At 46.9% G+C, this 16,028-nt stretch overlaps 1 protein-coding gene across 1 annotated transcript; it reads left to right on the top strand.

Moving 5' to 3' along the window:
• The first annotated feature begins 10,518 nt into the window (after positions 1-10,518).
• LOC108153665 (larval serum protein 1 gamma chain) lies at positions 10,519-12,882 on the top strand. Its single transcript, XM_017283779.2, has 3 exons — positions 10,519-10,636; positions 10,706-10,833; positions 10,897-12,882. Exons 1-3 carry the CDS (start codon positions 10,552-10,554, stop codon positions 12,730-12,732), a joined length of 2,049 nt encoding a protein of 682 aa, XP_017139268.1. The 5' UTR covers positions 10,519-10,551; the 3' UTR covers positions 12,733-12,882.
• The last annotated feature ends 3,146 nt before the right edge of the window (positions 12,883-16,028 follow it).

Below are 16,028 nucleotides of genomic sequence, written 5' to 3'. Positions count from 1 at the left end.
AAGCGCAAGACCTATTGAGCAGCATGCAGCCAAATGGGAGAGCAGGGACCGAGGCAGAGGCAGAGGCAGAGCTAGAGGCAGAGCAGCATCGAGCAGCGTGTGGGAGTGCTCGCGCCCATAAAAGAGGGGAGGGCTGGCAAATGTTGCCTGTTGACTGAAAGAAAGCAAAGCCAAAACAGAAACAGCAACAACGCTGGAGAAGGCTGTAGTCCAATAGGAGATACCCTGTACTTGGATACAGGCAGTTCGAGGTTAGTTCTTGCCAGTCCTTTTTGGCAGGAAGAAAGAAAAATCATTATACTGCACTCTGCCAGGGTATCAGGCACAACAACACTAGAGGGGTCCAAAGAACTCCTCTCGGGCGCGCTCCTTCTTTCGCTATTGCTCTACCGCCCCTCTATGTCTGTCTCTGTCTGGCGCTGCTGCATAAAAACGAAAGCGCAGGCGAACAAAAAATTAAAATAAACGAACAGGGCACCCACTCCCCTTCCCCCCGACAACAGGCGCATCAAGGGCAGTGCAGTGCTGGGGGGCGGGCGGGTTGGATGATTGTCCGGGGGGATGGCGACGGAAGATAGGGTATGATGCCTGTGTAGGGGCTGTGGAGGCGTATGTGCGCACACTTTAGGTGTCAAAGTGGCGCAGAGAAACTTTGCCGAAGGCAACAGCAACATTTTTTGTGGCAATTTTATTTACATTTTGTTTCAGGTTCTGTCCCCTCTCCCAAAACGGAGGGAGCCGTATGGGGGGAAAGGGCTAGTGGATGGGTTGCGGAAGGAAACCGAGCAGGGAGAAGCCTTACGGACGGAACCTGAATTGGGGTAATCTGTGTACTACAGCGAGGGCAGGGGCTCGCACAGGCTGGGGTCGACGTTAAGTAGCTCGAAGGGGGTCTTAGGGCTGGACCTGGTTCTTGTCCCCTTTAAATCCGATCAATTGAGCATAGGTAATCGCATATAATGAGGGTCAGCCAGGCCATCTGACTACGATCTGTGCAGATAGCACTTGAGGCCATATCGTATGTCTATCGGATCTTTCATGAGAGATGATTATCCTTCTAGGCTCCAGCCCAGCCCACTTCATATCCTGCGATTTGTGCTCGTTTTTACAGTGTAGCCGAAACAGTAGCCGCAACGTTGTTGAAAAGGGAATCCAAACAGTAGCCGGAGAGAACATAAAAAGTAACAAAATGTCATGATTTACAATATGAAATCATATTGGCAGTATCTCCGAGAGTTTTTCTTTAGTTATCTGTCGCTTTTTATCTGGTTTCATGCAACAACAACAACACCACCAGCAAAAAAGCAGAGAACCCCGTCTGAAAATCAACGCCCAAAGGGTTTTTCGAAACCGAACGCACAAGCAAACAGAAAGAGACAGATAAAAAGACTGAGTAGAGTGGAGTACAAAAAAAAAAAATAAAAAATATGTTACAAAGCCAGAGAAACCATGAAAAAAAAAACAGTAAGGGAGAGCGAGAGGGAGAGAGGGGGTCCAGAGGGAGGTGCGTTTATTTTGTGTAAGACAGGTAGCAGCAGAGTCACCGCTCGTCTCGGCCATTGTCTGCTGCCCCCCACCCCAGCCACCATATACCCCTCCCTTTGTCCAAGAAAAGTGCGCAGTTAAACAAAAAAAAAAAAAAAAAACGAAACGATCGTCAGAGCAGCCCACGGACAGAGGGAGAGACAGCAAAACGAAACGAAACGAAACGGAAAAAAAGATCCACATAATCGATCAAGGTGGAGTTGCAGGAAGGTGAGGCATGCCCTCTGCTCTCCACTGTCATGGAATATGCCTGATTGTTGCCTTACCTTCTGTGCAACGCACCTTGGCTGCGGCCTCCCGCTCGCCCGCTCGCTGCTGCGCTTCCTTAAATGTGTTAAAAACGCGCAGCGAGATTAAATGAGCATAAAATACATCGCAGCGGAGCGGCGCAGGGAAGGTGGAGGAGCCTCAAACAGCGTGTAGCAGAAACAACAGCAAAATCGAACCGAAAAACAAGAGGAAGATGCACGAAAGCTCTCACCGAAGACCGAGACATTTGATTCCCTAGCAGATCGAAAGCTACGGGACCTACATATATTCCCCAGTCGAGCATCTGCTCGAAATACGAATACCTCATGGAAAGAGTATTCGAAGCAGAACTTTAAGATGCCAGACACGAAGCACATCGTCGTCGACGTTCATCAGCGCCCCCTCGACCCATGACAGACAAGACCCAGAAACCCACACTCCCTCCTCCCTCCTCCCTCCGCCCAGCGCCATCCACAGCTCGTCGGTAGACCCTGGCCTGTTCTGGTCGTACGTACCCCCCGAGCCTTTTCGCCAAATAAAATATTCATGCTGTGCGGAGGCCCGAGGGTCGATCGCTGTCGCTGAGGCTGCCTCCACTGCTGCTGCTGCCGCTGCTGCTTGCTCCTGTGGTGCCTCAAGGGTTTATGGCAGCGGGAGGGAAGGGGCAGAGAACTTCATAAAGTGAAAATGTGTAGCATATTTCCAGTTCCAGTTCCAGATGATATGCAAGGGGGGTACGCAAATGCGCAGTGTCCACGAAGGCGATTCAGGACTGGCCTGGAGTTGTGGACAGCCGAGGACGAGGCTCTGGAAGAGGTGGCAGCCGAAGACGAGTCGTTTAGGGTTCGTTTAGAGAGGGGTTCGGCCTAGGGAACCCGAGGATCTCCTGCCCAAGGAAGGGAACGAAAGATCCCTTTGTAGGATCCTTAAAAAATGCCCAACGACAGTAAAACAGACCAAAAACAAAGAAAAATGCCTTACAAACATTGAGGAACCCAAATACCCGAAAGATAATTCGGTACCGCCATGGCACACACACACACACACACTCTCAATCAATGCGCTACAATATCTCTTTTGGTTTTTGGTTCCAAAGAAGCAGACAAAAGCCCATCAAAAATTATGCCCCGCAGGCAAATGATGGCAATGAAGAAGCAAAAGCCCAAAACCAAAACAAAAAAAAAAACCAGAGAAAAGAAACAAAAAAAAATTATACGCAATCGAGTGGGGCCGAGCAGCTTCTGTTCGAGAGAAGGCGGACAGCAGGGTCCAGCCGGGGCACACAGCCTCTTCGATCCACGCCAGTCGGCCGGGCTAACAAATTATGCCCAGCCCGGTCGGGACCGGCCATAAAACATTCTGGCTGGACTCGGTCAGCGTATCACGATCGGAGCAACCCCTGGATAGGGGTTTGGGGGGGGTTGGAACGGGGGATAGACGGCTGGACTGGGCACACGCATTGGATGGGTCCCGGTCCCGGTCCCGGTATCTTGAGCTCTGCATCAACGCCTCAGAATGCGGACCCCATCCACACCATCGTCCACACCGTCCTTCTCTCTGGGTCTTTGGCAAAAGTTTTAATCATGCGTTCGTGTTCGGCAAGTTTTCGTTGCTTTCGCTGTTGCGCTGTTCCTGTGTTTCTTATAATGATTGCATTTATCATTTATTCTGCGCGTCAACGAAATTATATGCCTGAGCTTGCCCAGGCCCAGGTCCAGGTCCAGGTCCAGGAACAGGAACAGGGTCGAGGGGTTCGGGCGAAAAAGGGTACCCGGGTCTCAGTCCCAGTCCCAGTCCCGATTCGAGGCCAAGAGCACAAAACCCATATTTAAGTGGGCCCGATCGATTTGGCCATGTGCATTGATTTCCAGAATGTTTACTGGGGCCTTGTCTGTAGTCAGCAAAAAAGAGTTCTTAAGGATACAAAGAAACGGAAAGATACATAGATCATAGAGCCACGAATACTGTATTTAAGTCCACCAGGTAGATGTCAACCCATGAGATGTATCTGGATGAATGGACAACGCCTATATGGGTTAATGAGATAGAGAAGAGAGTCACTCCTTCCTGCGGTGGCAAAGCAAACAGTGTTGCCTCTTGAGGAAATGTATCTGGACAATGTGTGGAAATGGCCACTCGAGATACAGTTTCTTGGATTACCCTCATCAAGGCATCGCCTGGAGTTAGAACAGTACGATAAAAGCTTTAGAACGCCTCATAAGTATTTCTTTTTGTATCTTTGTTTTCTTTTTTTTTTGGGCTGGCAGTAGTCGCTCCCCAGTTGGCGTGTGGTGTGTGGTGTGTGCTGCCTGCCACAAAGTGGTTTTAGTTGCTGGTCTACTGCTGCTGCTGCTGCTGCTGCTGATTTCCCCTTTGGGGCAATTATGTGGCCAGCTCCCCAGGTTGCGGGCCATTTATAATTGCGGGTCTAAGACTCTTTCCAGCTACTGGTTGCAGCTTGCAACTGCAACTGCAACTCCAACTCCAACTCCAATTCCAATTCCAGCTGAGATTGATCAGAGACAAATAGATGGACCATAATAAGTGCGATGCGAGTGCTCGGATCGGGCCAGATACTAGATACTTTGTTGCCGTTCGGTGGCAGTGGCATGCAGCACGCGCCACACACTCCACAGATAAGTGGAGAGAGGGAAACCGATCAACTGCCGCGTATTAATTGGAATTACTGTAATTGCCCGCCAGCACTGGCCGAAAAGGTGCGAGCTGATCCCCAGCCAGAGCCAGAGCCTGCTATAGGCACAGGCCTCCTATTTCTCCCCCCAACGAGCTTCCACGGAAATCGATCCTCAAAACGAAAGCGAAACTCGCCTGCCCTTTCCCTTTTCCTCGCCCTCCCCCTTTCCATGCTCCAGTAAGTTCTCAACCTCTCGCGCCGGGCATCAAAGCAAACGAGGCTCGCGAGCCGCCCAAGGGGGAGGAGGTGATAGTTCGGTTTCTGTGGAGCAAATGTCTCGCTTGGCTGGGACCGACTCTGGGTCACTGCTAACTGGAGCTAAGATCAGCCGCAGAGCCCCTGCACAGGGTCAGGGCAACAGCAAAGCTGGGAAGAGGATTAGAGTGCCTTATCAAAAGGAACAAGCCACTCATTAAAGCACATCTTTATTTCGAGTCAACACTGGTCCTTAGTACTTTCTTATAAATGAGGTTTTTGGAGCAATCACACGGATTTACTGGGTAATCCGTTGTTACCTTTAACCATCCCGTATTTGTTAGAGTGGACAAATGCCTCGGATGTCTTGGAATCAACCAAAACTATGGATAGAAATTGTAGCTTCCTACAGCGTTAGAGCACTGTTAGGATATCATGCTCCTCCACTGGTTCGTCAAAGTACAGCCACTCCACTAGCTCCAATGTGGCGGAATGTTGCAGTATCCATTGGTATATCGCGTATGCCTAGGGGGTGGTCAAGGCAAGACACTGCATTCCTTTGGGATGACTACATTCATCTCTGCGACTGTCAAGGAGCGAAGGTTCCGTAAGGATGAGCACTATCGAAGAATATCAATGGGTTCGCTGTCAGATAGCTCTTCCAATTTGACAAATTTCTCAATTAAATGAACTGAAGGAATCGACAGGACCCGCTTCCATCTATGCGACAATCCTTTCAGGTCGAGTTTTGGCAGATCTTACAATCCAAGCCCACTTCAACCGATCGCAGTGATCTCATCCTGGATAGCAAAGACTGGACACCCTTATGATTCCCGTTGTGGAATCGTTGACAAGTTGGGGCAATGCTGTTTCAGCACAGAAGGCCACCAAGCATTGGTAGCCCTTGAATTCGAGGCCAGTTGTTCCGTATTGGCCAGTGGTTCATTGGCTGGATCAATGCTGTGGCAGGAAAAGGCTTTGCCAAGAACAGGATGGACTAGGGCTAAATGCAGCCCATCCTTCTGGACTTTTAAGGTCTTTGAATACAAGATTTAAAACCTCTAAGGGCAGATCTATAATATGCATTGCAACTTGGTAAATAGATAGATACATATTGTATCTTTGGTTCCAAAATGGGGAGAGTCCCGTCTGTGTGCACTGTTTGGGAATGACCAAGAAAACGACGGATATAGAAACATATCTGATAAATTACTTTGATAAAATATATCTTATAGATAAGATAAGATACTCCTGCCTATGGTAGACTTATATCAAAATGCACTTTCTATTTCCGTAGCATTTGACAAGAGCGAACTTCAAAGCCATTCGCTCCCTTCGCTTCTTTATGCAAAGATAATAGTTTAGCTATCTCCCCCTTTTTGCTGGTATCTGCGAGATACATAGCTGCCACGAGGGGAAAATCGCACGACTCCAGGGCTCTGCATCTGTGAGATACAGGGCCCGTGCCTGTGGCCCGCACTCTTCACATTGTTGATTAAAAATAAATTGTCAACTTTGACAATTGTGCGGCAGTTTTATTTATAAACTAAAGGAATTTTTTTTTCTTCCTCCAGGGGGAAAGACAATTTTTGTTTACAAGATTATAGTTGTTGTTGTTTTTTTGTTGTATTATCTGTTATTTTTAGAGTTTTTCGCCATGGCAGACAGCAGGGAGACTTGTCGCAGATTCTTGGATTGCCAACCGAAGTTTGATGCCCTCACAGATGTAGAGATTTCTGAGTCGTAAGACCCTACCTCAGAGAGAGCCTCCTCTTAATCATTCATCAATGCTCCCGTTTAAGGCTGGCCCATGATTAAGCATTTCCAAATAAAATGAAAACCGTTTACAAAAGTCACTCGGCGTAAATTTGTCACACGCTGAAAAGGAAACTGACACAGAACAAATCACGTGAAACGATGGGAACATTTCAGGTGGGCTGCGGTCCTCTCTCCTCATGACTCTCTGGTGTTAATCCACGCGATGATTTGGCGCTTTTATGGCCGGGAGTCGTAAAGTTTAACCGGGCAGCTGATGAGGCAGTCGCGATTGGGGACAGGCGACAGACTGCAACAAAGCAATGGAAATTTAATTAAATTTTTGGGAAATTCCTAATGATTGGAGATCTTTTTTTTGTGGGATGATTAAGGAAGGGAACATTGAATGCACTTTAAGGCATAACCTCACTTTGCTCAGCTCTTAAAGCTACCAAAGAATTCTTGATTCGAACTACCTGAAGTACATCTCAGTTTTATTTCCCAATCGTTTCCCTTGTCTTTATCTTAGGTAAATAAATGAAAGTACTATTAAAAAGCTCCCTAATCATATGCCCAACAAATCTGAATATCAAACCGATTGAAACCGCTAAAGCGTTTCTTCTAGCTCCCATTCCCAGGCCACATATCGCATCCCAAAACACCGGGAAACACCGTTCCCAGAGATTCCAACAAAAACCGGGGGATTTGATGTACGATATTTGTTAAGCATTTGGCGTATTAACAAGCCTCCCAAACACCTAGAAAAGATCAATAAACCCATTGGAAAGGCCAATTGAAAACTCGTCAAATTGAAATTATCGACGACAATTGCAGGTCTTTGAATGCATACATATGTATGTATATGAGTATATGTATGCTTATACAATTGATGAGTCGACAGTCGACCGTTATTTGACTTTCCCAACATATAATAATCATAACTTGAATTGAAAATTACCACAACAAGACACCCAACCGATCCGATCCGAACAGAACAGAACAGAACAGAAAAGAACCCCCCCAATAAGGGCAATCAAACAAAGCAGAACCGAGCCGCACACCGCATAATAAACTAAATGGTAGACAAATATTGAAAGTCGTCAGGGAGCTGGGGAGCCCAGTCTTGGACGGACTCCAAAGGGTTCTGCTCTGTTCAGTTCTGTTCTGTTCTGTTCTGGTGTTTACCAAAATTGTCGCGCAAGTGCAGAGAGCGAATTGGGTCATCGCCTCTACCTGATGCATCCATCTACTCTGATCGGTCGGTGTTGTATTTCAATAACTCTTTTGGGTTGTCCCCAGTTGATGAGAAATTTAATTTGTTTAACGCTTAAGACCGAGCCCGGACCCGGACCCGGGCCCTGTGACATGCGTGGGGGCGTTTTGTGTCATTTATGGGTGTATGGCATGACTCCCTCGACTCGATAGATAGCCAGATAGCCATCGACTTGCTTAATTGTCGTGACAAGTTGACAGTTCGCATGAAAGCCCAGCCATTGTTAGTCCCTTTCCACCCAACTGTGTATTAAGTTTCGAACAAGAAGAACTCCCGAAAAATCGGGCTCCATTTCGAGTGTACGTATGTATATGTGTGCTTAAACACAACTTATTTATCTCACTTGACCCAATTTCCTGGCTACAGCAGTATGTCGCATGCCTTATTAAAACCATCCGACTACCGAACGGGGCCCAGCGGTCTGGACGGGCTCTGGCTCTGGCTTTGGCTTCGACTCCGACGCTGGCTCTGGCCTGCTCTCGTGGGTTCGATGATTCATTTCTGCTTGGTTACACATTCTGCCATTGACAGACGGCCCGAGGTGTTGTCGGGGCATGCCATTCCATTCCATGGGTCTCTCAGCGTATGCGTCAGACCTAAAACATTTTACATAAACAAAAAAAAAAAATGCAAGCTTGAGGAGGTTGGGAAATGCCTGAGTAAGTGAAATTACTTTAGACGGCAGAAGGTTAAACCAAAAGAAAAGATTGTGTAACATCCGCAAGACCTAGAACAAGCCTTTCAGGGAAGATGGAACTTCTACTTCGAGAGGTTCCAGAGAGCACACAGGGAATCCTCAGCCTTGATCGCCATACCCATTCCGATCACTATATCAGTTCTCCTTTAAAAAGCTTCAAAGGATCTGTTGATACTCAGCAAGGCCTCCAGTTGCACTTTGGTTTCCATTGAGACACTCTACAACGACATGTTCCAAGAGAAACCCTGAGAAGATCGGTGGAGTCTTACCACTAATAGGGAGCTAGAGTGCACCTAAAACGTCAAAACATCTCAAGGAAAGCTAGCCTTAAGTGATTAGTGGGTAAATAAATCAGTTGGAAGAACATTTATCCCGAAATAAGCAAAGAAAAGCATTCAGAAGCAGTTCGAAAGTATATCTTTCAGAGTTCTATACCTCCATGCCACCAATCACACGCACAATGGCTAAGATACCCACACATTCCCAATCGTTTTATGAGCCCATACAAAAAAAGATAGAACGTTGACAAAAGGCGTAATGATTGATGCACTGCAATCGCCCCGATAATGACTTTTTAAATACGATTCCAAAGCGCTAAAAAGGGGACAATCATCAGACCAGACCGATGACAAAGAAGAGGCTCTCGCTATTGAAATGTAATTTGCATTTCATAAGCCTCCAGGGGCCAAGGATCACAGGGAAACGCCAGAAGCAACAAAAAAAAACTACAACAACAAAAAACAGTAGTGCTCTACGACGATGATGACATTTAAAAGGAGGCGAGGACCCCAAAGGGTTCTTAGATGGGCGACAGACAAAAAAAAAACGATTTATGGCCTTTTGATGATGGCAAAGGAAGCAGCTAGATATCGTATGCCCTCAGATCTGGCGCTAATATTATGCAAAGTACTCGTGATCGAAAAGACGGGGCAGGATCCCGAACCGAACCGAACTGAAGCGAACTGAAGCGAGCTGAAGCGAACTGATCCGAACCCCAGGGTTCCAATGGGATTTGCAATCATTGTGCGATCATTTAGAGCCTTTTCCAACTACTTGATATTCAATGGCAATGATTAGACAAGATTTACCAACAGTTTGTCACGTTTCGTTAGGAGAAAAGATGTGAAAAGGTAAGGGGGTAATCAGTTTTCATGAGGCAGCAATTGCTCAGAGCCGTAACGGTCCATAACAGGCTTACCAAAGACAGACTTCTCACCATCATCAATAAGAATCAATCAACACAAAGACAGACCAGACTGAAAGACATAGTAGGAAGTCCCTTCTGGTGGCTGCTTGTTTCGGTTCCAACTCATTAAGTTCTCCAAGCGAAACGTTTTGTCACCGACCGGCCCGAAACAAAGAGCCTTCTTTCTGCCTCTTTCTGCCCTCCATACAATACTCGCACATAACTGGACGTTAATTTGCTGGCCTGCAACTGGGACTAGCTCTGAGTAGCTCCTATAATCCGTCATGCCTCGCTGGCGATTTACATTAATGCGCCAATTTCTGCTGTCTGAAGTCCACCGTCTGCCTTCTGCCTTCTGCCAGTGCAAACAATGGGCCAGATACTCGTACTCGCTTGGTACCGGTAGAGCCGACTGTAATTAACATTTTTCGCATTATAATTTGCCCTTTTTTCCGCCATCCATTCGGCTGACGAGACACGGTCTCGGGTCTCGACTCCCGGCTCCGGGCTCCCGGTGACTGAGTTGGCAATTTAATGTCCGCACATTTGCAACGACGAGGTAGCGGAAAGTATCGGTGGCTGAGGTGGAGGTGGAGGTCGGTGGAGATGGAACCAGGCACTTAACGAAAATCATTTTACATTATTGTGCCACTCTTTGGTGACTAATAGGAAAACGAAGCTCGCTTCTGTTGATCACTTGGGAGGTTGGGGGTTGAGTCTTTCCAGGGAACTCATCAGATAGCTGGAACAAAGAGTCCGTGTCTTCTGGCCTTCTCTAAACCACCACAGACTTCTACTAGCGAGGCACATCTCTAGACCCAAAGATAAGGCCAGCATTTCGGGTGATCCAAATAAATACACAGCCAATAGGTCAATGCTATACTTAGCCTAATCAAAATGCAATTCCCTGGCCGAAGCTCAGTTTAGTCTCGATCTCCCTGACGAAAACAAGTGCCATGCGATTTCTATACCTCTTATCGTTCATGGGTTGTGTATGCCTAGAGCTGTATGGCGGCTTGGCGGTCTCTGCGGGGGGAATCGGTAAGTCCAAGTCCAAGAGTGGCGATTTTCGATGATTCATATGCTTAAACCTCGATCAAATACCTCTAGGAAATCGTTACTTTCTGGAGAAGCAACGATTCCTGCTGGAGATACTCCATCATGTGCACGAACCTCTTTTGAACGACCAGTGGCGATCGTTGGGTGAACGCCTGGTCAGCGATAAGACCCAGTATGTGGTATGTATAGCGATCAGCAAGGTATGGCTGAAGATAATCCAAACTAGTTGGCCCTTCAATTAGGTCTACAACGACCAGATGGCTGACTTCTACGAGGCCTTTAGTCGGGGTAGACTTGTGCCCAGAGAGGTGTACTACAATGCGCTGTACCCAGAGCACCATCGGCAGTCGCTGGGTCTCTATTACTTCTTCTATCACACACGCGACTGGATCACACTATGGCAGAACATCTGCTGGGCGCGGGTCCATGTGAATCCGGGTCTCTTCGTGCAGGCTCTGACTCAGGTGCTGCTCAAGAGGGAGGACTACCAGGCCCTGGTCATGCCCAAGATCTACGAGCTGTGGCCTGAATCGTACCATCATGCGGTGACAGTGAGGAGTGCACAGAATTTCAACTTTGCCAATTGGATTCGACAGCAGAACACTTTCACGAGTCAACTGCAACAGGAGGTGCAACAGATTCTGCCCCAAGAGCTGCAGCCCATCCGCCTGGAGGGAAATTTGCGCAGCTCCACCAAGTGGTTCGAGGCCATGGCTGATGTCCGTATACTCCGACTGACCGAGCACCAGCGAGGGCAGAACAGAATCCAACACCTCACCGAGGACATTGGCTGGCAGTCCTACTGGTACTACATCAACATGGGCATTGCCCAGACTGAGAACGGCTCACTGGAGCTCCAGGAGTGGTGGTACAGCCAGCTGGGCCAGCTCTTGGCCCGCTACAAGCTGGAACGCTATGGCCAGCAGCTGGCGTACAAACACTTCACCCTCCTGGACGCAGCTAACATGGGTACACCACACCTACTGACCTGGCTGAATCAACGCTTTCGGCTGGTGACCCCGACCACCACTAAAAAGGTGACGGAAGCGCTGGAAACCCTCGAGACGAACGTCGCGGAGGCGATTTCCACCGGTAGATATATGCTAGCCAATGGATCCAGCATCGATCTGGAAGCAGGCGATAACTGGCGGATCGGCTTAAGTCAACTATTTCCCTTCGACATGACAAAACTGCAGATGGAGTCGGCCAGCGAGCCCCAACTGCTCCTTGATCTGTGCACTTCGGTGCGATCGCCCGACTTCTACTACTACGCCGAGCGGGTGCTCCGCTCGTATCGATGGTATCGCCAGGCTCTGCAACACAACATCAAGGGATCGGTTAGGCCAACCGATTTGCGCATCGAAGCGATGGATATCACTCCACTGATCACCTACGACGAGCCGGTGGATGTGGATCTGAGTAATCTTCTGCATGCCAGGCACTTTCACTTCGACGGACACTTCATGTGGCCCTTTACCCTGCAGCAAAGGCAGTATCGACTGCAGCAGGAGCCTTTTAGCTTTAGCCTTCAAATCAGCAGCAACAAGACCCAATCGATCATCATCAGATTGTTTCTCACTACCGCAGAGAATGGGGGGTCTGTCAATCGCGAGCCCTTCTATCAGTTGGATTCATTTCTGACGGTGCTCTATGAAGGTGTGAACAGAATTACCAGAGATTCTCGGGACATCAGTGGCCTGATTGGGGATCACATCTCTCTCACCGAACTCCATCAATATGTCAGGCTGGCCGAGCAGGAGGAGTTCGATTTCCCCCTGAATATATCCACACCAAACTGCGGCTTCCCCAGACGCCTGATATTGCCCCGCGGTGGTCGACGAAATCCCCTGCAGATGAGGCTCCTGATCGTGGCCACGGTTTACGACTTCAAGGCCAGGCAGGCCAACGAACTGAACTGTGACTTCAGCAAGGGGGTGAGCCGGTGGGACGAGCTGCCCTTGGGCTATCCCTTCGAACGGTATTTGGAGGAGGAGGATGAGGTGGAACGTCTAGTGGGAGATCACACCTTCTGGCAGCCTGTGGAGATCAATCATGTGGATCGTTTTCCACGTCTTTAGAACATTCGTACTTGAGTATCTCGTTGACCTCTATAGATCAATCGTAAGGATAATTATATGGCAGATAACCAAAGATCACCAACAGTTTATTAATGCTCTGAGGGGAAATAAATATAGATTGTATGTGAATAAAGATATAAATGATTCCAAGACCATCTCTATCATCAGATACAGATATCCTCACGACTCCAGAAAAGTTCAGATAGAATGGATTACGATTTTTAGACGATAGCCCAAGTCCATTTTTAGTCTTTGGTGACCTGATGACCGTCCCCACCCTCTAACCGAACCTTTTAAGATATCGTTAGGCCCAACTCCATAAATAAACCATAATTCCACTTTACCGTTCTTTGGCTCTTGTGCTCCTATCCTCTCCGCCACTCCACCTAAGACCTTTAACGGCAAGTGACGCCAAATTTGGGTAATTACATGGGCTGGGGTACATGGAGCACTCCATGGGGTCTCGAAGCCCCCGAACCAACATGTATAAAATATTAATCAAAATCACAAAAGAACAAGCTCAGACGGGGAGAAACCACATCGAGAATCAAAACAAAAATTAAAAACGAACAAGAATATGAAGAGGAAAAGGCATTAGGCTGCCAGAGAGGGGCAAGGCGAGAGAGGTAGGTGGACTGGGGTTGGGGCACCAATGGACGACGTTGCATGGATGCAAAGCACTTTATATCAAGTCGGAGAACGGTTCCATGGTGCGATTGGTGGGGGAAGGGGCGGAGGGCAGGGGTGGTGTGTGGTGGTGTGGTGTAGCGAGACAGCTAAACTTGTTATACGCAATCGAATCGAAAATATGGGCGAAATATAGCGACGTCTGAAGAGTCGGTGGAGTCGATGGAGTCGAGTCGGTGGAGTAGGAGGATAGGTGCAGTGTGAGTCGCGGCTGTAAATCTAGAACTAGTTTTGTATTTTTTATTTTTTCTCTCTCTCTCTCTCTCTTTTCGTTTTTTCTTCTCTCTGTGTTGTCTGTGTTTCTCTTGTACCCGATGACGCGGTATAAAAGAAAATATTGGACACCTGCACGGTTTCGTATCGCAGCAATACCCACAACAACAGCGGCAACAAATACTGGAACAACAACAACAACCACACGAGGCGTACGAGGAGGGGACAAGTGAAGCCCGAAAAAAATTAAATAAACGTACGGACAGAGGCCAGAGAGCAGAGAGCGTCGCCGCGTTGATGGTTAAGCGAGCGCAGATAACGCAGGGAAGAACGAGAAGGAGAGCAGGCCGATTCCACATCAGTCGAATAGCAGATGCCCTTACATAAGGCGGCGTCTCGTTCAGTAATGATTCTCTGATCAGCTTACAATTTAATAAATCTAAGAAATCATGGACTGTAGCCTTGCAGACGGTCTTCCTTCCTTCCTGGTGCTTTCGCTACTCTTTCGTTTGTCAGCTGATTCCAAATGGGTGATTTAAGGAACAGCTGATTCATGATAACTATCGTTATCGTAATTTATTATAATTTATATTAGTATGCTTCTTTCAGCGTTATATTTAATTTTATATTTTTAATAATATTTAAAAAAAATTTGTATTAAATTATTTGAAAATGATTAAATGAAAGTAATTAATTGTGCCATTGGAAGCCGGAGGAGTCAGATGTTTTTAAAAATTATATTACATTTATTATAATGTAATATAATTATTATACATACATATGTATATAATTCTAGTTATATTAATAATTATATATTAACATTTTAGATGTTTAAATCAGACATCGTAAAAATTTTTATTATTAGAATCAAAAATATTAAAATTATATTTTTACTTTGATTGAAAAATATTAAAATTAAAATACAATATAATTATTTTTAAAATTTGTATTTATTTATTTTAAATTTTTATTTTCCAAATTAAAAAATGTCACCATTTATTTTAACAAAAATAAATAATAAACGCTTGTCCTGCTCCAGGATCCAGTATACTCCTGAAAAATTAGTGTAGCTGGATGTTTTAATACCCTCTATTCGACTTTTGTGATCCTATTTCTGATCTCTGGTATACGTTACGCAATCACGTCTTTTCGATAATATTTACTCTTTTTTTTAGACGGCCAAAAATTCCCGCGAACACATTTTTGTTTATTGCCCGACAAACCGCATATTAAATTTATGATCTTCATCAACGAAACAAAGGGTATAGCCGAGAAGACAGGGCAACCGTAACGCTCCTTAGATTTTCCTTAGCCTCTCTCTCTCCTTCCCCTTTCCCCTTCCCCCACTCGTACTCCTACTCCTACTCCCACTCCCAGCACATCTATTTATCTCACTTCTCGTCTGGTTGCTTAGGTAGCTGCAAAATTTTGCCTGTCCCGAAACCCAAAAACAAAAACAACACAAGGAAAAGGAAAAAAAAAAAACGAGAAAACCGAATAATAAAAAGGGGCAGCCGAGCGTAGAGCGATAGAAAAGGGAAGGACGAAAACTAATGGCCAGGCTTTTATTTCCAAGAAATTTAAAACTTTACGAAGGAAAGAGGGATCCGAAACAGGGAAAAAGAATGGACAAAAATGGCGTTAGAGCACTCGAGAACACATGGCAGAGAGTCGAGTCTGGGTTGCTGCCGCTGTCGCTGCCGCTGCCGCTGCTGGAGGATCTGCTGTTTGGGGCAGACGCAGACGGAGACGCAGGTAGATGGACGTTGAAACAGATTCGAGGTTTCGCGGACATCGAAGCCCTAGAAATGGTTTCCTATACATTCTTATTTTTGATAATAATTTACGAGGCGGAATAAAGAACTTTGCCCAAGTCAAATGGCTTCTGATGAACGACTTTTGGCCAACTGCCGAGGAGTCCATAAAAATCCCCACTGACAAAAGATGTGTTGTGTACGTACGCCTTTTAAGGTGATTCCAGTTGAAATGCATTTTGTCAGCTTATCCTCAGTTTTGGTCAGACTGTAAAAAAAAAAAAAAAACACTCCTTCCACTCTGCGGGACTGTAACTGTACAGCCCGAAGGGGAACGGAACTGCGGCGCAACGAGAACTGACAACTGTCCGCACCCAGAACACACACACGCCTGTCCGCCTGTCCCACTGTCCGTCCGCTGATAGCTTTTTGAACTTTCCGCCGGCTCAGGCTCTCCTCTCCGACCGTCTCTGCCGCTCAGGCTCTCCTCTCAGTCCGTCTCTGCCGCTCAGGCCCTCCTTTCCGTCCGTCTCTGCCGCTCAGGCCCTCCTCTCAGTCCGTCTCTGCCGCTCAGGCCCTCCTCTCAGTCCGTCTCAGCCGCACTTTTACACAGCTCTCAGTCTCTTCGAGTCTCGCATAATT

This window comes from Drosophila miranda, chromosome XR (genome assembly GCF_003369915.1).
Source record: "Drosophila miranda strain MSH22 chromosome XR, D.miranda_PacBio2.1, whole genome shotgun sequence".
NCBI classification, from domain to species: Eukaryota; Metazoa; Arthropoda; class Insecta; order Diptera; family Drosophilidae; genus Drosophila; species Drosophila miranda.
This window is presented reverse-complemented; position numbering and strand designations above follow the sequence as displayed.

Excerpts from the sequence above, each read along its gene's own strand:
- LOC108153665 (XM_017283779.2), top strand. The coding sequence starts at position 10,552 with ATGCGATTTCTATACCTCTTATCGTTCATGGGTTGTGTATGCCTAGAG. Across the intron at positions 10,637-10,705 it reads GGTCTCTGCGGGGGGAATCG|GAAATCGTTACTTTCTGGAG; the intron begins GTAAGTCCAAGT and ends AAATACCTCTAG. Across the intron at positions 10,834-10,896 it reads GCGATAAGACCCAGTATGTG|GTCTACAACGACCAGATGGC; the intron begins GTATGTATAGCG and ends CCCTTCAATTAG.